We start from the raw sequence: 22957 nt of genomic DNA, 5'->3' as shown, positions 1-22957 counted from the left end.
TGGATTCTTTATCTCTAGTGCCACCTGGGAAGTCTGCTGAGAGGTGGTCCTGGTTAAATTCTGAAGGATCTGATGATAGGATTTGCTGCTGGGTTGCAAGAGGGGGATGATAGAAAGGGGTCAGTTACAACTCTGTGACTTTGACCTCAGCAGCTGAGAAGAGTTGCCCTTTACTGAGAGGGAAGGGATTCATCTGCACTGGGTTTGATCTGGCCAGCGTTCCAGAGCCTGGAACCAGGATGGGAGTCAGTGGAGTCTGGACCCTGTGTGGCCCTTCCAAAACCTGGGTGGAGGAGAACTGGTTTTGAGTTCCAGGTGAGGAGGCAGGGGAAAAGCAGGGGGATATCCCAGTGTTCGATGAAGTACAGATGGGTTTTAAAACAATAGAAAACGGATGAGATGAGGGAGCCAGAGGCAGGAAGAGACAGGAGTCTTCTCAAGGAGCAGAGAGCTCTGAGGGATACAAGGAGTTTGGACGACAATATCACACAGAGGTGGGAACAGTCAGCAATTACTGGGGCCTGTCCTGAGTTTGTGCAGATGATGTGGAGTTTGGGATACAGGTGGGGGAGTGGATTAGACAGGCAGAGGGTGTAGGTGAGAGACAACAAATGAACAGAACACAGAACTAGGGAGGATCCTGATTCGACCACAGACCAATCTGAGAACAGGAGGACAAGGTATAGGGAGTTAGACTGGGAATTTAGGATAGGTCTGCATTAGGAGAGTCTTTGAAAGCATACAGCTGCATGGAGAAATCTGATGGAGGTATGTGGGAGTAAGCAGAAAACCGGAGACTGCAGTTCAGCTATGGTTTAGCTTGAGTGTCTTTCTGGATGATCTGACAGTAAAGGGAACATGGTCTTCACTGGCATTTTCTCTCCTGCCTCTTTATTGTCTTAACCATCAGACTTGCACATCCAGTCCTAAGCAACAGGGAGGCTTGCTAGCAGTCTGTCCACTATCTGAATACAACAGTTTTCTGGAGCAATCGGTTCCCAACAGGACTGACTGACGTTCCCACCACAGCACATCCTTTTGAAGTCTTTACTGAAACGACCCAACCACTCAGAAGTTTGGGTGCACAATAACCCCAGGAGACATGTACTTTTAGTAGGTAACCTTTCCTAGGCAGGTGAGGTGATTACAATGCATAGACATGTAATAGTATATATAATAATGTATTATAATAATGTGGAGTGATACTGTCTGTGTCAGTGGCCAGACCTCAGAAATAGTGTGGGTTCAGTTCCAGACCACCAAATTAAAGCAAATATCTCAATAATGCAAGTCACAGATTATTACTATTTTGGTTTTCCAGTACATATAAAAGTTAGGTTTAACCTATACTGTGGTCGATTAAGTGTGCAATACCATTATGTCTTTGGCTTCCCTGGTGGCTCAGAGGTTAAAGCGTCTGCCTGCAATGCAGGAGACCTGGGTTCAATCCCTGGGTCAGGAAGATCCCCTGGAGAAGGAAATGGCAACCCACTCCAGTATTCTTGCCTGGAGAATCCCATGGACCGAGGAGCCTGGGGGCTACAGTCCACGGGGTCGCAAAGAATCGGACACGACTGAGTGACTTCACTTTCACTTTTCACCATTATGTCTAAAAACAATGTAAATACCTTAATTTAAAAATGCTTTATTGCTAAAAGTGCTAAGTATCCTCTGACAATGCAAGGTTGCCATAAACCTTCAATTTGTAAAAAAAAAAAAAAAAAAAACTATCTGCAAAGCCCAATAAAATGAGGTATGCCTGTAATTACAAAAATAATGTTACTTATATTCATGATAATATTTATAATGTAAATATACACTGTATCTTTACGTTTGTGCACTCTTACAGACAGTGCTGTCAGGTTAGCCATAGGTCGGGGTTTTATTTTGTGATACCAGAAGTCAGGAATGGCGTTCCCTGTTCACTTCAGTAGGTCTTTACCTTGTTCCACCTGGCTTCTCACAGGTTGATGGAAGACAATTTAATGCCATTATGGATGGTCAGACCTAGTCTCTTATTTTCAATGGTATTCGTTTTTACAAAGCATGCTCTTATTTACGTTTTAAAAAATAAATTTCCAATGAAAAATATTGTAACCAAAATCAGTTGGTTTGCAGATTACGGATGACTGGCCAGGGTATGATTTGAGCTTATTCACGTACCCACAGCACTACTATGGAGACTTGGAGTACGTGCTCATCCCTCATGGCAATCATTGTGGACAGGTGAGCGCTCTTTGCTGAGTCCGTTTTCTCTAGTCCTCTCTTGTGTGAATCAAACAATAGGCTCAGGGACCCTATTCCGGAGTCTCTTCTATACAGTGGTGGATAGAATGTTTATAGGACAGAAAAATTGGAGTAAAATAAATCTGTGATTTCCTTGGATATTTGTTCCGGGGAGACAGAGGGTTGTACATGCAAAAGATAGTAATGACTACAGATAGTAAGGTGGTAACGGCTGTACATACAAGATAGATAGCCTCAAAATAACCGCGTCCTATACAGGCTGATAAAAATGAGGGCCGGGAAAGCATTTGTCTCACGTTTTTCACAGACTCTTAACGGGGAGAGTTAAGAGGTGACCTTTACCTTCATTTGCCTTCACAGGCCATACCCCGGAAACCCTGGCTTTTCCTGCAATTTGCATTTATCTCGAATAAGTCCCGTCTCACAGGTTGGCCAATCTGTGGATGTTTTCAGTGGTAATGTTTTGGAAATAAGAATATGTACAGCTTAAAAATAGCAGCACGGAACTGTTTCTCCACTACTGTTTCTCGTTCTTCTGAAGCCCTTGACACAGATGTCCTCTGGCTCCTTCCTAGTCACTTGACTCTCCTCTTCTAAGCCCCTAAGTCACCCTCATTTGTTTCTTGGTTTTCAGAGAAAAGAAGGTAATAGAAAGTTAGTCACTCAGTTGTGTCTGACTCTCTGTGACCGTATGGACTGTAGCCGCCTGCCAGGCTCCTCTGTCCATGGAATTCTCCAGGCGAGAATGCTGGAATGGGTAAGAGCCTCTTCCAATTCAGCCTACCACAGGCGTCAGCACTTACAGGTCTTATCCCTTCAACAAAGCTGCCTTAATGCCCCGACTCTTGCCTTTCCGTGGACTTTTGATTTCTAGCACAAGATCAAATATGTAAGCCTTCACATTTATATGAAAAGCAAGCTTCCTGTATTTCACACTCAGAAATCGGGGTGGGAGAAGCTCTGAGAAATAAGGGCAAGCTGAGACTTGGGGCTCCCACTCTCCCCTTTTCCTTCAGCCTTTGTACTTCTGCTTCTATTTTCTTAAACTGTGACTTTCTTCTGAGTTAAAATTTAACTTATAAAATAGACCTTCAGCCAAAGGAAAGTTTGAAAAGCACCAACTGGTCACTATTCCCAGGATGTTATCTTTCCATCAATGCCTGTCTGTAAGCAAAAGGAAATGTCATTCTTTCATTCAAATTCTAAGATTTCCCATTGGTTAAGATCTGCATGTTGCGTGTTCTCTCAAACTATAAAATATTACTAAAATAAGATCTAGTTTGGGATTTCTCACGGCCTCAGGTGGCCTTCCATGGAGTACAAGTTTTGATCCTTAAAGGGAAAAAAGGTTCTGAGAAGAAATAAATGTGAAAAATTTGGCATCTCCCAGCTTGTCAAACCTCCCAGTTGGCAATTCATATTAAAGATGCAGATTCCTAAATCATTTCATTAGAGAACGCCCGATACTTGGTATCATTCTGTTTCACTAGATTGGGAGGCAGATTTCTGAGCCCAGTGAGACTCACTGTATGGCACCAAGGAAAACAGCTGCTCAATAAAATTTTCCTTTTCCAAATGTAGATAAATATGAATGCAAAACTCCTGTTATTGATACGGTAGGGGAAAAGTGGTCTCCGCTGTTGAATAGAATATTCATCCATTTCTTTTTACACATGCTTGGAAACAAATTTCTCCCAAATTAATTTGATTCAGTGGCTGCATTAACTCAATATTTTGTTTAGTCCAACCTCAGCCATTATGATGAATGCATTACACATAAAATATGGTGGAAGGTTAGAAAACAATAAAAATACCTAATTTTGAAAAAGGGGTAAATTTTTAAAAATATATTCAGCTTCCTAAGAATCAGTCTACTGGATTTCTCCTACCAAAAAAAAGGATACAGATTCTTGCAAAGGAAAGGGGAGGGATGGGGAAGAAATATGCTTGACTTTGATAGTTAAACCAACTTCTCTTGTGCAGTGGGCATCTTTGTACTCGATTCACTTCTTAATAGCTCTCAGAAGTACTTTGTCTTCACATGAGTTTGGGAACCCCCTGGTTTAAACAAATTCTGGCTTTTCTCATCTGAAAATTAATTTATGACTTAAGTTAATTGCATCCTGATCTAGTATAGGATTGAATCCTGGCAAGGTTACCAGTTGCCTCTACAGGAGGCTTTATGTCAAGAAATTCTGATTGGGGGGTCTGAGGTGGGGCCTCAAGAATGCCCGTCCCCACCTTTAAAATGAATTTAATTGAGATATAATTTACATACAACAAAACTCACCCATTGTAGATAAATGACTTAGTGATTTTTAGTACATTTTTATGGCTAGGCAACAATTACCAGCATCGTTTTACAATATTTTATTGTCAATCAAAAGTTTGTTGTCAATCTCTGCTCCTACCCACACTATCAGGCAATCACTAATCTAATTTCTTTCTCTATAAACTTGTGTTTCCTGAGCTTTAAATATAAATTAAATCAATATCTGATTATTGATTCATCGATTGATGGACGCTTAGATTTCTTGTTTGGGGCTACTGCGAATATTGCTTCCAGGAACATTTGCATGTAAGTCTTTGTGTGGACACATCTTTTCATTTCTCTTGGATGGGTTTTTGGAGAGGAATTCTGAGTTTTATGGTAAGTGTAAGAAACTGCCAATTATTTTCCAGATGCCTACACCATATTTCATTCCCACCAGCAACGTTTGAGGCTCCAGTTTCTCCACATTTTTGTTATTGTTGTTTTAGTTGCTCAGTGGTGTCTGACTCTTTGCAACCCCATGGACTGTAGCCCACCGGGCTCCTCTGTCCATGGAATTCTCCAGGCAAGAATACTGGAGTGGGTTGCCGTGCCCTTCTCCCTAGTTTCTCCACATACTTGCCAACATTTCATTTTGTTTGTCCTTTTAACTCTAGCCATTCTAGGTCTTCCCAGGCTCAGTGATAAAGAATCTGCCTGCCAATGCAGGAGACAGAGGTTTGATTCCTGGATTGAAAAGATCTCCTGGAGAAGGAAATGGCAACCCACTCCCGTATTCTTGCCTGGGAAATCCCACGGACAGAGGAGCCTGGCAAGCTACAGTTCATGGGATTGCCAAAGACATGGACATGACCTAGTGACTAAGACAACAAAACAAAAACGTGGATATATAAAGGTGTTTCATTGTGGTTTAAAATTTTCCTAATGATTAGTGTGCTTTCTAGCTGTTCATACATCTTCTTTGGAGAGGTGCCTATTTAAGTTTTTTGCCAATTTTGCAGTTGGGTTGTTTGTCTTCTAAATGAGTTGTAAGAGTTCTTCGTATATTCTGGACACAGCCCTTTATCAGACATATGCTTTGCAAATATTTCCCACTAGTATGTGGCTTGTCTTTTCATTATTGATGTATTTTAAGGAGAACGTTGGGTAAAGTATTCTGTAAATGTCAACCAGGTCCAGCTGTTATATGGTGTACTGTTCCCTTATATCCTTACTGGTTTTCTGCCTTGTTGGATCTGTCATGTACTAAGAGAGGGGTATTGAAGTTTCCAACTACATCAGTGGATTCATCTACTTCTAGTTCTGTCAGTTTTTTGACACTCTGTTGCTAGGTGCAGACGCATGAAGGACTGTTATGTTTTCCTGGAGAGCTGACCTCTTTTTATTACAGTAATGTTGCTCTTTATTCCTCATGATTTCCTTGCTCTGAAGTCTGCTTTGTCTGAAATTGATGTAGCTTGTCCAGGTTTCTGTTGATTATGTTTGCATGGTGCATCTTTCTCCATCCGTTTAATCTGGGTCTTTTATCTGGATCTTTGTGTTTAAGATGAATTTCTTGTGGACAACATACCTTAGGGTATTTTTTGATCCACTCTGACAGTCTGCCTTTAATTGATGTTTTTAGACCATGTGTGCGTGCTGTGCGTGCTAAGTCGCTTCAGTTGTGTCTGACTCTTTGTGACCTATGGACTATAGCCAGCCAGGCTCCTCTGTCCATGGGGATTCTCCAGGCAAGAATATTGGAGTAGGTTGCCCTCCTCTAGGAGATCTTCCTGACACAGGTATCAAACCTGCCTCTCTTACATCTCCTGCATTGGCAGGCAGGTTCTTTACCTCTAGCACCACCTGGGAAGCCTATTTTTAGACCGTTCACTAAAGTCATGATTGATATTCTTGGTTTAATCTCTACCATATTTGTAACTATTTATTACTCATCACTCTTGTTGTTTGTTTCCTTTTTTGTCTTTGCCTGTCTGTGAAGAGTGTCTCCCCAGCAGTGCATAGCTGTTGATGATGTGCAATCTGTTTTTCTTGTTTTTCCTTTTAAGTTTTGCTCACTGGGGTTCACACCTGTGTCTGAATAGCCTAGTCTTCGGCCTAATATTGATTAGAGATTGTTCTCAAACACCTTGAGATAGTGAGGCTTCCACTCTCTGCTGATGAATGTGTGTGGGGGCCTGGCAAACACATTCATATTGCCAGGCGTTTTTTTCTTTTTTAATTAATTTTTACTGGAGTATAGTTGCTTTGCAATGTTGTATTAGTTTCTACTGTAGAATAAAGTGAATCGACTGTGTGTGTGTGCATGTGTGTGTATCCCTTCTCTTTTGTATTTCCTTCCCATTTAGGTCACAGAGAGCACTGAGTAGAGTTCCCTGAGTTATACAGTAGGTTCTCATTAGTTATCTATTTTATACATAGTATCAATAGCATATATATGTCCACCCCAATCTCCCAATTATTTCCAGCCTTTTCCAAGTCTTCCCTGGATTTTTACTTTTCACAGAGCTTTCTTGTGTCTGGGGCACCTTTCACATAGGTAACATGCTATCTTCAGTAAATAAAAGACAAATATTATTCTTTTGATAGTTACTGTGGGCTTGACTTTTCCTCTAGTCTCGTCTAACGTAGTCAGGTGGGTGAGTCATTCTCCATTTCCTCTTTCTTTGCTTTTTAAAGTGAATATAATATCACCACATACCATCATAGCCTTGTTAAAGCTAACAACCAGGCTCTGTAGTGATCAAATAATTGCCTTCATGATCTTTGACATCATGTTTTACACCTTAATCATTTTTTTTGTGACACAGAGGGAAAAAATGTACCACTGATGATATGGTTATCAGAAATATGTTTTGAACACTCTCTCTTTGTCTGATGTTAACAAAGCTTCTTTATCTGGAGGCTTTGGTCTCCCAAGACCTTTTCCACTTTTCTCCTGCATAATCACATATGTAGAGTACATCATGCAGTTTTTTTTTTGAAAGGAACAAATATGCTCAGAGATGTCTATACTTTAATATGTCTTTTAATCCTTTCTTTCAGAATTGAACGGCTGGCTAAGGATATTATGAAAGACATAGGATGTTGTGACATTATGGTCCTGTGTGTACTCAAAGGAGGCTACAAGTTCTGTGCAGACCTGGTAGAACACCTGAAGAACATCAGTCGAAACTCTGATTGATGTATCTTTATGAAGGTTGATTTCATCCGACTAAAAAGTTACAGGGTAAGTTATGATTTACTCCATTTTCATTATGTGATATTTAGAATGAACAGTGTTATAAAAGCAAAGAGCTAATAATGTGATGAAAATGAAAGATGTATTTTATTTTAATTTGCAAGATACTACAACCTGTCATTCAAATAATGTTCTTGATGGGACGGAGACACCCTCCTATCTATTGCTCATATAGGGAAAGAAGCTTCAGGAATGATTCATGCTTTCTTTTATGGCTATAAAGTTGAGTGGTTATTTCCTGGCGCCTAGTCTCATGAATAAATGTGAGGAGAAAGAGTATTAAGGAAGTCCAGTGAATACAGATGTACTTCTGCTCTGGATATCGCTCTTGGCCCCGAAGATCTGTATGAGGACGTCCCCCTGGCATTAGTACTTGGGTGACTGCAGTCAGGGCCCGGATATGAAGAACTAAAACCTGTAGGGACAATGAGGTATCAAGAGCAGTGAAACAGAAGACCAGGGAATCTCCAACAGAACGCTCTTCTACCAGTCTGTGCTGGGTTTTCATGGCTACTCAGTTGTGTCCGACGCTTGGCGACCCGATGGACTGTAGCCCGCCAAGTCCCTGTGTCCTTGGGATTTTCCAGGCAAGAATACTGGAGTGGGTTGCCATTCCCTTCTCCAGGGGATCTTCGCGACCCAAGAATCGAACCCGGGTCTTCTGCATTGCAGGCAGATTCTTTACCATCTGAGCCACCAGGGAAGCCCAAATCACTAGCTTTGAATTGTGTTTGCTTTGCTTTGGGACAAAATAACCACAAACTTAGTGGCTTAAACCAACATATGTTTATTGTCCTACAGTTTCTCTAGGTCAGAAGTTCTCTGTTCAGAATCTTTCCAGACCGAAATCAAGGTGTTAGTTGGGGCTTTGATCACTTCTAGGATTTGGGGTCCTTCTCCAAGATCACTGGTCATTAGCAGATTTCAACCCCTGATTCCCTGCTGACTCTAGACTGGATTCACTGTCAGCTCTGAGAGGCTGCCCTGGGGTCCCTGCCTTGTGGACAACAGCATAGGCTGTTGATTGCAGGGTAGGAGAGCTGCTCCTCCGGTGGGGCCCTGCTCCTTTCTAAAGGACTCCGCTGATTAGGTCAGGTCTACACAGGATAAACTCTCTTTGATAAACTCAAAGTCAGTTGACTAATCACCTAATCATGAGAGTAAATTCCTATCATATTTACAAGTCTTGCCCACAGGTAAGTGGAGGAAATTATACACAGGTGTGTGCCTGAGGACTGGGATGGGAGGGCATCTTAAAACCACCGAAGAATTGATGCTTTTAAACTGTGGTGTTGGAGAAGACTCTTGAGAGTCCCTTGGACTGCAAGGAGGTCCAACCAGTCCATTCTAAAGGAGATCAGCCCTGGGTGTTCTTTGGAAGGAATGATGCTAAAGCTGAAACTCCAGTACTTTGGCCACCTCATGTGAAGAGTTGACTCATTGGAAAAGACTCTGATGCTGGGAGGGATTGAGGGCAGGAGGAGAAGGGGACGACAGAGGATGAGATGGCTGGATGGCATCACTGACTCGATGGACGTGAGTCTGAGTGAACTCTGAGAGTTGGTGATGGATGGGAAGGCCTGGCGTGCTGCGATTCATGGGGTTGCAAAGAGTCAGACACGACTGAGCGACTGAACTGAACTGACCCTACCATTCTCTTTCTTTGACTCAGTTGCCTCAGCTTTCAAGCGGCTAGTAAATTTTTCATTTCTTAAAACACTCTGTATTTTCCTAATGACCTCTGAGGTCAGGATAAAATTGTCTTTTGATTTTGTTTTTGGGTGTGGCGGGTGGGGGGGGGCGGGCATGTGGCCATCTTAACTCTAATTTATTCGTTTCATCTCTTGAAAATCTTTCCTCTCTTTAATTGTCTCTTATCCTAGTTTAAGTAGCTGTGCTTCCTTCTTACAAGATTTTTTTCCCCGCTTGGCTCTGATCCTTATTGTAAAATCTTCTAAAATCTTAAAAAAATTAAAGTCAGGTTTATTTGAGCCTAATTTACAGGCAATAGAATTTACCTCTGTCACTTTCTATGAGTTTTAACAAATGCATAGTCATGTAAATCACCACAGTCATCGATGTTGTTATATGTCCCAATAATGCATTTCTTATTGTCAGGTAGGATTTCATTGTATGGATACGCCAGTTTTAAAATCATTCATCAGCTGAAGGATATTTGGTTTGTTTCCTTTCTGGGGTGATTATGAATAAAGCTACTAAGGGGGGAGTGGCAGAAGATGAGATGGTTAGATGGCGTCCCTGACTCAATGGACATGAGTTTGAGCAAACTCTGGAAGACAGTAAAGTACAGGGGAGCCTGGCATCCTGAAGTCTGTAGGGATCACAAAGAGCCAGACATAGCTTAGCAGCAGCACAACAAAATATTCACATGCAGTTTTTGTATGTACTTATGTCTTTGTTTCTCTTGAGCAAATTTGTCTTGAGATTGCTAGGTTATATGGGGAGTGTTTATAAGAAATTACCAAACTATTTTCCAAAGTGATTGAATAATTTTGCTCCCCTCCCAGGACTATATGAGAGTTCCAGTTGCTCTACACTTTTGGCAACACTTGTTATTGTCAGTATTTCTTTATTTTTTCTTTTTTTTGTTTTACCCATTCAGATAACCAGTAGTATCTCATCATGGTTTTAATTTGCATTTCCCCAGTGAATAATGATGTTGAGCATCCTTTTATTTGCTTTTTTGTTGTTTATACAGTTTCTTTGATGAAATGTTTATTCAAATATCTTGCTCATTTAAAAAATTGGGTTGTTTCTTATTATTGAGTTTAAGTTTCTTACATATTTTTGTTACCAATCCTTTATTAATGTGTTTTTGAGTATATTTTCCTTTCAGTGGGTTGTTATTTTTGTTTTCATTAGAGTGCTTTTTTTTCCAAAGGGTATAATTTAAACATTTTTGTAAACTCTACTTTATCATTTTTTCTTTTGTAGATCATAATTTTTGTGTCTGTAAGCAATCTTTGCTTAAATCTTTGTGTATATGAGTAATCTTTGTTTAATTCAAGGTCATGAAGATTTAGCCTCTATTTTCTTTGAGAAGTTTCCTAGTTTTAGGTTTCTAGGTGTATCTAGGTGTATAATTCATTTTTTGCATGCGTGCTTAGTCACCTTAGTCACGTCCGACTCTCTGCGACCCCATGGACCATGGCCAGCCAGGCTCCTCTGTTCATGGGATTCTCCAGGCAAGAATACTGGAGTGGGTTGCCATTAATTTATTAATGTGGTACAGATCAAGATTTCTTTTTTTTTCTTTTTGCAAGTGAATGTCCAATTTTTCCAAGATCATTTGATGGAAAGACTATTCTTTTCTATTGAATTGCCTCTGATCTTTTATTGAAAATCAATTCACTGTATGTTCGTGGGTCTATTTCTGAGCACTCTGTTGAGTTCAGCTCATCTCTATGCTTATTCTTTGGTCAGTATCACCCTGTTTTGATTACTGTATCTGCACAGAAGTGTGGAAGTCAGAGAGCATGTGTCCTTCAACTTTGTTCTTTTTCATAACTGTTTATGAAAGTTTATCTTTCTATGTAAGTTTAAAAATCATGTTGTTGATGTCTACAGAATAACCTGTAATTGGTGTCCTGTAAAGGAGTGTTGGAGTTACATGTTCCTTCCGGGATGCATGCTCAGAGAATGGTGTGTTAGAGTGATCTGAGAGTGGGGGTTTTGGTCCTGTGATGTCAAAAGCTCATCCATCAGGTATTTCCACTAGACCAGTTTAAGGGTTGGGGATCTTGGCTGGTTTGACTTGGTTAAGACTAACTCTCTGCCCCTGAAAGAACAGCTGTACTGTAGCAATCCATGTGTCAGAGGTGTTATCTGTAGGGGGTGCTGAAAGGAGTCTTGTGATATATTTATTGTCTAAGCGATGTGAACCTTGGAGGGTGTGCAATTTTCAAAACAATTAAAGAGAGCTTAGTCAGGAAAGGCAGTTACAGGATGAAGCAAGTTATAGTTTAAGGGATCCAACTGATGACTGCCCTTGGTTTCACTATTATATATGGTAAACTTTTCCTTGAATTTCAAATTGTCTGTTGCAGGTACATAGCAATTTTGTGTATTGAACACTTGACTTTTCAAAACTCTCATTAGTTTAAATAGCTCTTTTGTAGATGCTTTTGGGTTTTTCTATGACGATAATGGTTTTCCTTCTTTCTTTCTAATTTGTGTATTTCTTTTTATTGCTTTACTGAACTGGCTAGGACTTCCTGTTCAATTCTGAATATAAATAGTGAAAGAAAATACTCTTGCCTTGTTATCAGTCATGTGATATTAACTGTTACATCATCAAATTTTTGTTGTATTGTTTTCATTTTCATTCAACTCAAACTATTTTCAAATTTCCTTTGCGACTTCCTCTTTCATTCATGGATTATTTCTTACTGTTTAATTTCCAAATATTGGGGGATTTTCCAGAGATAGCTCTGTATGATTTCTAGTTTAATTCTGTTGCAGAAAGAGTACTTTGTATGACTTCAATTCTTTTAAATTTCTTAAGTCTTGTTTTACGGTCCAGAATACGGTCAATCTTGCTGAAACTAATAATCTTGCCGAAACTTCCCTGCTGGTCCAGTGGTTAAGACTTCTCGATGATAATGTAGGGGGTGAGGTTTGATCCCTTTTCAGGGAACTAAGATCCCACATGCTGTGTGGCACAGCCAAAAAAAAATTTTTTTTAAAGCAATGAACAGATATATTCAAATCAACATTATTTTTCCTGGGGATCATGCTGTGGAGGCTCCTACCCAGGGTTCTGATGAAGGAGGAAGGCGAGAATAGACTTTAAATGTTTCCCGCCAGCATCGGTTCTTAAACACAGCACATTTTAGTGTTTGTCCCACCTTTAAATCATGTAGCAACCAAGCATAACTGTGGCATCTCTCCTCTTCCCTTCTTACAAAATGTCCTTCCTCTTGTCCATCACCAAGGTGACGCAGATCATCTCCTGATCGATCACCTCACATAAAAGCCTGCCTGCTCACTCAGAGCAAGCTTTGCCCCTGATTAAATACCCTCTCAGACATGGATGGAAAACCATACTCACAGACCAGGCTCTGAGGCAAACAGCCCAGTTTTCTCTGCTCACAGCACGTAAGCTGTCCTCATCCCGAGATGGATTCAGTGCCTTCAGATTAGTCTTGAGCTGACCACCCCTTTCCACACTTGAGCTCTCTCCACAGTCCCGAGGACAGAGACCTGTTAAAAGCCCAAGCTAATAACACCACCAAGGAAGAGAAACAGGACTAACTCATTTTCCTCTGAGGGTGTCTGGTGCTCCCACATACCTCCAAACCGACTCATCCCGAGCAGACACCTTAAAAACATCTTGGCAGAAACAGTGGCCACTGAGGTATTCTTTTCATTCCTTCAGAAGTTCCTGGAGGACAGTCGGGACTCTGTAGGCTGTTGTGGGTGCTGGGCAGAAGCATCATGTAGGTTTACTCCCTCCTGTGCTTCTACTCTGTGATTCTTTTATTTGTTTGAGGAAAACGTTGGAAGTTCCGTTTACTGAGAGGCTGTGTCTCTTTGTGACAGCTGTTGGCATTCGGAGGTCACTCGAGGGGCTCTTTTTCTAGGAGGGGTCCCAGTTGTTTTACGCCCTCCGCTAAGGTTTACTAAGGAACCTTCCTGGGGTATGGATGGGTCACACGTCTCAAGGCAATTTGACTTGTTTTTGTGTTGTATTACACTTCCCATGAGACATGAAATGAATTTGCTGAATGATACCCATCTAGACAAAGATTACTTAGAACTTAGCATTAGGCTAATTCATTGGAGAGCATGGCCCACAGTCTCCTGTTTTTTAAATGAAATGAAAGGCGCTGGTAGCCTGGGTTCCTTAATGTTTCGAGGTTTCCTTCCTCCTTCCCTTCTTTCGTTTTTCCTCTGTCCCTCTTTTCAGGAGTTTTCACTTAGCTCTTGCTAGATTAATTAATTTAATCTCATTTAATCCTGACTGTAACTCTGCCAATTATCTCTCAGCTTTTTTTTTTTTTAACTGGTGAAGAAAAAGAGGCTCAGAAAGTTTAATTAACTCATAAGGTCACACAGCCAGTAAATAGTAGCAAAGGCACCAGAGGCCAGACCCATCTATTTCTCAAGCATGTGCCCTTTGCAATGTATCACATTTTCCACAAAATTTTACTGTTTCATGAGATATTAATATGTTTGCTAACATTTATTAAAGGAGTTGGTTGTATTTTTCTTCTAAAAATATATGACAAATATTAAGTTCATATATACAGTTATTATTGTCATTATGCAATAATTTGCCTTTAAGAAATGGTGACATTACTTGAGAAAATCCAGAAGTTGCATGAGAGAGAGAACTTATTGCATGTATCACATTCCATGTGCCCACAAGAGGCTATACTTTGTAGCTTCTCTTAAAAGATCAACAAAACTTGTGAGAGTATTCAGTGTTTATTTTATTTAGCAAAGAATCTAATTTCAGTTATTTCTCAAAAGAATTTATTTATCTGAGGGGCCTAATTTTTCAGCTGATCTAATAACCCAAAGATAACACTGCATTATGTGAGCACTTATTTGTGTTACACCATTACACATTAAAAAAATATTTTCTTTTTCTCAAAATAATACATTCAAATAGGTTAACAACCCAGACAAAAAATTTAATTGTGGCAGTTTTATGGAATAAACAACTGGAAAATTCTCTTGCTACAAACATCTAATAATACTAGGTGAATATAATAATAAATTTTTAGTCATTCATTTACTGATCGTGGCACATGGGATCTTAGTTCCTAGACAGAGGGTTGAACTCGCAACCTCCTGCAGTGAAAACGTGGAGTCTTAACCACTGGATCGCTAGGGAAGTCCCTAAGAAGCCTTTTAAATGCTTACTGGAGTTCACAGAAGGTAGGGGATATCCAAGGCAGAAATGAAGAGTTTGAGAATCTAAGCGTAAATGTGTACCAGGGCTCCTAGGAGAGGGGTTGGGAGTTGTTTTAGTAATCTGACTTTAACCTCCATGCAGAGACAGATGGCAAAGCCTTGGACTTGTATCAGATGGGACATTAGATGAGACCCTCATGCAAAGCCATTGCCTTCAAAAATATATGCCCTTGCTGGAAAAAAAAAAAAAAAAATCCATCCTCTAGTAATGGGAGACCCTAAGAAGCTAGCTTGTCATTCTTGGCCTGCCCTAGAGGGGAAAGTAAATATCCTGTGAGAACTTTTAAACATGAATCTGTACCACATGTGAGTCTGAGGTTTTCATTTACTTTACCTGTATCATCTGGGAAACTCCAACCAGAAAACTTAATACTAAAATTGGCCTCAGACCACAAAATCCTCAAGACGCCTGATACAAGCAAGTGGAAAACCTCTGTGGAGGAAATACCTTAACTTTAGCCAGATTCCTACAGATATACCTCACTTAACCTGAGCTCACAAACCCAAAGCACGAAAGATGTATAGAAGTAATCTTTCACAGGCAAGATCAGCGGCTGGCAAAGTAAATAGCAAAAAATAGGTAAGCAAGCTATGTGAAAGACAATATAAAATAGTTATAGTTAATTTGAAGACATAAACAAAAGGATTTAAATAAAAGATAAGACAGCACAAGAAGAAAAAATAAATGAGAACTTTTGGATGGGAAAGAACAGAATGTCTAGCAGTGAGAAAGATACCGATTGAATGGATAAGAAAGTGACTCACATAATAGGATAAACAGCAGATTGAAGTTCTTATGGGTATGAATTTTTAACTGGAAGATAGATCTGAAAAAACTATCCAGGAAGTAGCATGCATAGAGATGAAATATAGGAGAGGATAGGAGACATGAAAAGTTGAGTGAGAAGATACAGAAGATGTTACCTAGGAATTCCATAAGGAAAGACTAGAGACATCGAGGAGAGGTAATTTTTGATAAGATAATGCCTAATCATATTCCAGAGCTGATGAGAGACATGAATATCCAGGAAGCACATATCCAGTGAGACCACACGTAGACACAATCTGGTGAAACTGAAAGGCAAAACCCCAGAGTCAAAGAACAGATCATGAAAGTAACTGGAAAAAAATTTTAAATTCCCCCCTGTCCTATCAACAGACTTCTCAAAAGCAACAGCAGAAATCAGAAGACATGGTGTAGTAACATCGTCATTCTGAGAGAAAATACCTGGTACTTAGATTTTCATTCGAGCTGATCTCGAACTCAAGTGTGAGGGCCGGCTATAGACATCAGGGGTCACCTTCCAGAAGAGTTTGTTGATAATAGATGCTGGCTGAAAACACCTCCTAGTTTATTTTAGTATATTTAGGGTACATTTTAGTAAAAAGGAAATTGAAGCCAGGTAAATAAACATAATGCAAATGAATTGACAGGCATGTAGGTAAATCAGCAAAGATTGGTTCAAATAATAATTGGTGAAATAATCGTACTGACTATGACCCATTTTATGGGAAAACAATCAAGATGGAATTAAATACCAGCTCATACTCAGTTTTAAAAGACCAGAGTAAAAGCATTCTAAGGTTTTCTATGGTTTAGGAGAAGCATAGAGAGGTTTATGATTTACAGAATTTCAGTTAGGTATGCCTGTTAAAGTTTAGGTGTAACCACTGAAAGAATAAGAATACAGTGTATATTATGTATACCTTCCCAGCAAATAGAAAGGATGAAATGGAATGAAGAAGACTCCAAACTTAATTGATTCAGTAGGAGAGGGAAAATGAATAATAGTTGGTAACATTGTTATACCCATTTTGCAGATGAGGAAAGTGAGACCTGGGCTGTGAGGTAACATGCCAAAGGTCAAACAGCTTGTAATAGAACTAATATTCAAACCCAAGTTCAACTCCAGAGCCCAAGATTGTGACCACTGAAACATACTGTGAATCTAGAGATGTGTTGATGTATTGAGAATTATTAGGCTGAAAGGAGGAAAATGTCACCAAATGAATCAGCTTAATTTTTTCCCAAGGTTTATTTTGATATTTACATACCTAGGTTAAGCCAACTCCTGTAACTGCTGGAAGAACGGCAAAATCTATAAATAGACAACTGCTTATTTTTCTGACATGTGTTATGTTTGATATTAATAAACTATGAAATGCCCTCCAGGAAAATGAATAATAAATATTCATAGGGGTTTTTAATAAATGATGGGAAATTATGATTGTTTTTTCATCTTTGCCCCCTATGCCATGGAGATTTTCCAAAAGCTTAGAATATTCATTCCACCTGCTTCCTCTCTGGATTCAGTTAGAACTGCTGCTCTTGGGAAGGCAGACCTAGCAGAATCTCCCAGAAACCTTGAACTCCAAGCTCCCTGCCAACTCTGGAGGCTGTAGAGGCTTGAATCAAAGAGAAACGGGCATCATTCAGCTGGCACTTGAACTCCCCACCTTAGTGTGTTCTGAAGAAGCTCTTTTGGGGTAAGGGTGGGAAGCCTTTCAAAACATCTATTCTAAGGGGCTTGGGGGTAAAGAAATGGGAGGATATGAGAAAAGTCAGATGGAATATTGGTAGGTGCTCATAAGGGCCTCTTGAGAAATTTGTATGCAGGTCAGGAAGCAACAGTTAGAACTGGACATGGAACAACAGACTGGTTCCAAATAGGAAAAGGAGTCCGTCGAGGCTGTATAGTGTCACCCTGTTTATTTAACTTATATGCAGAGTACATAATGAGAAACGCTGGACTGGAAGAAGCACAAGCTGGAATCAAGATTGCCGGGAGAAATATCAATAACCTCAGATATGCAGATGACACCACCCTTAGGGCAGAAAGTGAAGAGGAACTAAAAAGCCTCTTGATGAAAGTGAAAGAGGAGAGTGAAAAGTTGGCTTAAAGCTCCACATTCAGAAAACGAAGATCATGGCATCCGGTCCCATCACTTCATGGGAAATAGATGGGGAAACAGTGGAAACAGTGTCAGACTTTATTTTTCCGGGCTCCAAAATCACTACAGATGGTGACTGCAGCCATGAAGCCAATGCAGCCAAGCTTACTCCTTGGAAGGAAAGTTATGACCAACCTAGATAGCATATTGAAAAGCAAAGACATAACTTTGCCTGCAAAGGTTCGTCTAGTCAAGGCTATGGTTTTTCCTGTGGTCATGTATGGATGTGAGAGTTGGACTGTGAAGAAGGCTGAGCACCAAAGAATTGATGCTTTTGAACTGTGGTGTTGGAGAAGACTCTTGAGAGTCCCTTGGACTGCAAGGAGATCCAACCGGTCCATTCTAAAGGAGATCAGCCCTGGGATTTCTTTGGAAGGACTGATGCTAAAGCTGAAACTCCAGTACTTTGGCCACCTCATGTGAAGAGTTGACTCATTGGAAAAGACTCTGATGCTGGGAGGGATTGGGGGCAGGAGGAGAAGGGGACGACAGAGGATGAGATGGCTGGATGGCATCACAGACTCGATGGATGTGAGTCTGAGTGAACTCTGGGAGTTGGTGATGGACAAGGAGGCCTGGCATGCTGCGATTCATGGGGTCCCAAAGAGTCGAACATGACTGAGCGACTGATCTGATCTGATCTGAATAAGGGCCAGCTCTTTTGTATGTGGACGCATTATTTGCAAGGCTTTTCCTTTTATTCCCTGTGAAATGCTGCCTTGATTTAAAGCTTCTTCAATCTGTGTACAATCCAATGTGAGGATAAAGTGTGATTCAGGGAACTATACTCTGATTTCTTCATGTTCCACCATTTCGATAACTAACCTGTGAGCAAAGTAAAATCTTCATCGAACTTCAAGTCTTTACAAACCGAGAATTTAATTTGAGGCGTTGTAGTTGCCCTGGATCCCTTCCCTGTGCTACTTGTACATGCCCTGCTTGTATTCATCCATAATTCCTGTGTGTTGGCAGCACCGAGAGGAAGCTTTCTGGACATAAAATAGAATGCAGAGTGGGCTGCAATGGGACTGAGACGTTTGCCATGCAGGGTATGTGGGCCCCTGGGGATGCTGGCACCTTTATGAAAGAGGCTCATTAGAGCAAAGAGTTGGCCACAGACCTATTCCCATGAGAGGATTTTCTTCTCTCTCATTCCCAGAGTTCAGAACAAAGGCTTTAAGTCATCCTTTGTCATCCAGGCTAGTGAGGAATGGGTAAGAGATAGATAAACCAGACCCAGCGTCCCGAGAGTTCGTGTTTTCACTTCACCTTGCAAAGCCTTTCACTGTAAGTTTTCCACATAGTAAGGGGGCCTGAATGCCTCCTTTCTTTTTTTTCAGTTTATTTTAATAAAAACAAAGATAAGAACTGTTTACTCATTTCTTCCACCTCTTACTGCCCACCCACCCATCCGCACCTCTAGTAACCACCAACCTGTTCTCTGTATCACCAAGGTTTTTTTTAGTTTCCACACATAAGTGATCATGTAATATTTATCTTTTTCTGATTTATTTCACTTAGCATAATGCCTTCAAATTCCATCTACATTGTTGCAAATGGCAAGGTTTCATTCTTCTTTATGGCTGAATAATATTTCAGTATGTGTGTGTGTGTGTACCACATCCTCTTCTTTATCCATTTTTATCAGTGGGGACGTAGGTTGTTTCTGTACTGATTATTGTGAATAATACTGCAGTAAATATGCAGAAATCTTTTCAATTAGTGGTTTGGGTTTTTTCAGATAAATGCCCAGAAGTAGAATTGCTGAATCATAGGATAGTTCTATTTTTCATTATTTGAAGAATTTCCATTCTTTTTTCCATAGTGACTGCATCAATTTACTTTCCTACCAACAGTGCACAAGGGTTTTCTTTTCTCCATATCTTCACCAACCCTTGCTGTTTGAAATAGAAAATCTTAACAGACCAGTTACTATTAAGGTGATTGAATCAGTAATCAAAATCCTCCTAACAAACAAAAGTCCTAAGATGTGACAGCTTCACTGATGAATCCTCCCTTTCTTTTTGAGGCAGGAAGTCCACCATTAGTAGAGTCCCATCTTGGGCTTGGGGTGATAAAAAGGACCCCAGTTTGATTCTTTAGAGATAGAAAGGTGCAGAAAAGAGGTCCTCATTTCTTGGAGATGCTGGTTGGATCCAAGACAGGCGTGTGTGTGTGTGTGTGTGTGTGTTTGTATCTATAGTGTATATATATTCATATATATATATATACACACACACACACTATATACATTTTATATATATATGTACATTTTACATATATATTATATTTTCGTGCTTTTTCAAGTAAGAAAGGGCGGAAAAACAAAAGGACTAGAAAAAAATAAAGGAATAAAAGAGGGAAGTTAAGAGAAAAGAAACTCCAGAACTTAGCCATATTTTGTTAAATTCAAGATATCATTGATTGTAAAGAACACTGTTACTTTACCTACCAATAAGGGCTTCCCTGGAGGCTCAGTGGTGAAGAGCCTGCCTGCCAATGCAGAAGAGAGAAGAGACGTGGGTTTGATCTCTAGGTTGAGAAGATCACCTGGAGGAGAGCAACCCACTCCAGTACTCTTGCCTGGAGAATCCCATGGACAGAGGAGCCTGGCGGGCTACAGTCCATAGGGTCACAAAGAGTTGGACATGACGGAAGCAACTGAGCACGCATGCTGGTTTTGGGCAGTTCTGAGTGTTTGAGTAGCTAATATGTGACAGAAAACACTGTCTTTATCCTTTGGTTATTCTTAAATCTCAGGTCTTGTGATATTATTCCAATATTATTTTGCAAATGGTGGGATATTCCTTTGAGGCTACAGATTTTTTCCACCTTAGTATCTAAAATATTTTTAATATCCTCAAAACATTTTTGTAGACTTCAAAGGGAGAGTTATTTACCAAAGAATAAATCAGGGAGAAGCCTGGGTGGTTTGATTCAATCCACATAAATCCTTAAACGAAATCAAAAGCACTTATGAAAACCAGAACATAATTTCTCTGTGACCTCTGGATAGAGATGCTGAAACATCTGTCATGTTTATATGTTTACCGAAACAGGGAGTGTTGACATTACTTGTTTTGTCTTTGACCTTTGGCTCTTAAGATATATTTACTGTTGGCTTTCAGGATGCATGAATGCCAACAAACTTGGCATGAAGCAAATATCTAGTTTGATTTTAAAAGAGATTATTTACCATTGCTCTGGGGAGGTTTACTTTGAGATTCCAATTCATCAAGTAAAATACATTAAAGAAAAATGTGAAACCAAACTATTTATGTAATGTAATAAGGTTGCGTTGTGTTCAGTCACTCAATTGTGTCCGATTCTTTGCGACCCCATGGACTATAGGGCACGAAGCTTCTCTGTCCATGGGATTTTCCAGGCAAGAATACTGGAGTGGGTTGCCATTTCCTTCTTCAAGGGATCTTTTGGACCCAGGGATCGAACCTTTGTCTCCTGCATCTCCTGCATTGGCAGGCAAGTTCTTTACCACTAGCGCCATCTGGGAAGCCCGTAATAAGTTAATGAAGGAATGGCAACTTGCTCCAGTATTCTTGCGTGGAGAATTCCATGGACAGAGGAGCCTGGTGGGCTATAGTCCATGGGGTTGCAAAGAGTCAGACACAACTGAGCGACTAACACGCACACAGGGATTATAGCATACATTTTTAGCTATCATTCCTAGTCTTTATCTTGTATCTGTGCATTTTATTAAAGTATACATTCTTTGTATTCAGGTTTACTTTCCCATAGAACACTGAGAGGGCAAATAAGGGAATAATGCAGAAGCAATGGTTAGATTGTAGAGGCAACCAAGTTTTCAGAGAACACTGTAGGGTCAGAGCTGTGCTTAATTCAGTCTACCTCAGGCTGTGTTTGGATCCGGGATAAGAAAGCACACAGAGGGGCTATCTATTTTACCCATGCAGAGCGGGGTGTACTGGGGAAGGACTCTGCTCCAGCACAAGGTGAAGTCCAGTACAGCAGGCAGAAGAGGTAGTTGAAAGATGGACTGAAGGCCCACGGCCTGTAGAGCTCCAAGCACTAGACTGGTAGTTTCTGCTGGTTCGTGTTGTACTATTGGTTCTACTATTAATAAAGCCTGATATACCCTGAATACTCATTTATGGCCAACTCTCCTTCTAAGTGCTTTATATGTACAAACTCTCTAAACTCTCACAAGATGCCTGTGAATTGGACACTACTAATACTCCCTTTTCACGTATAAGGACACAGAGGCCAGAGAGGTTAGTTAGACCCCCAAAGACACGTGGCCAGGAAATAAAGATCTGTCTAGTAAGAGAGATACTAGAGCTTTTTTTTCCCAAGGAAAATTGCTTTACAATGTTGTGTTGGTTTCTGCTGTGCAATAACGTGAATGAGCTGTAAGTATAACCTATATCTCCTTCCTCTTAAGCCTTCCTCCTACCCACTCCCTGCCCTCCATCATCACCGAACATCGAACTGAGCTCCCTGTGTCATCCAGCAGCTGTCTGTTTTATACATGGCAGTGTGTATGTGTCAGTGCTATTCTCAACTCATCCCGCCTTCTCCCACCCCCACTGTGTCCACAAGTCCACCAAACTAGAATTTTTAACCATAGTACCACAGCTGCCTCTTGGAGCTGTGGAGGGGACAAAGGACCCCAGTGCTTAAGAGGTAGACGGGCAGAAGAAGGGAGCACCCCAGTTCTTCACAAATCCTGGGCAGGTTTCTAGGAGGAGACTTGGGCAAGGAAACAGAACAAGACACAAATGCAGAGTACAGTGGGTCCTGATCTTGAGAACGAGGCGGATTGCCAAAGCCAGCAGGAAAAATGTACTACTGAGTCATGGGGTATTAGGTTCTGATTGCCTGCCCAACAGTTCCAAAGAGTTCCAGTCCCATCTGACATTGGAGTTGTTCCTAGAGATGCGATGAGGCCGATTCGATGAAGTGGGAGTGGAGATCAAGTGACTAAGCTATTAGAGGCACCTGCCGATGACTCAGGGCCTGGCCTCCACAACGTGTGTGTCCTAGGAGTATTGGCAGCACATGCCCCAGGCTTCCAGTTGTATTTCATGTTCCCATGTCACCCCATGTAGTCTTCACATGCATGCTGGACCCATGAAATTCAAGTGTACTGCATTTCAGCACACTTATGTGTTAATGCTGCTGCTGCTACTGCTGCTAAGTCGCTTCAGTCGTGTCCGACTCCGTGCGACCCCATAGACGGCAGCCTATCAGGCTCTTCCGTCCCTGGGATTCTCCAGGCAAGAACACTGGACTGGGTTGCCATTTCCTTCTCCAATGCATGAAAG

At 40.7% G+C, this 22957-nt stretch overlaps 1 protein-coding gene across 1 annotated transcript in view; it reads left to right on the top strand.

The window, feature by feature from the left end:
- Positions 1-22957, top strand: part of PRTFDC1 (phosphoribosyl transferase domain containing 1) — a 104557-nt gene that overhangs the window by 11850 nt on the left and 69750 nt on the right. Inside the window, 1 exon segment of the mRNA XM_010859918.1 lies at positions 7565-7748. Coding sequence (XP_010858220.1) covers positions 7565-7748 — 184 coding nt within the window.

The sequence above is a fragment of the Bison bison genome, unplaced genomic scaffold, assembly GCF_000754665.1.
Source record: "Bison bison bison isolate TAMUID 2011002044 unplaced genomic scaffold, Bison_UMD1.0 scf7180017864461, whole genome shotgun sequence".
Lineage (NCBI taxonomy): Eukaryota > Metazoa > Chordata > Mammalia > Artiodactyla > Bovidae > Bison > Bison bison.
Note: the sequence above shows the minus strand (reverse complement) of the source record. Positions and strands in the feature narration are given on the sequence as shown.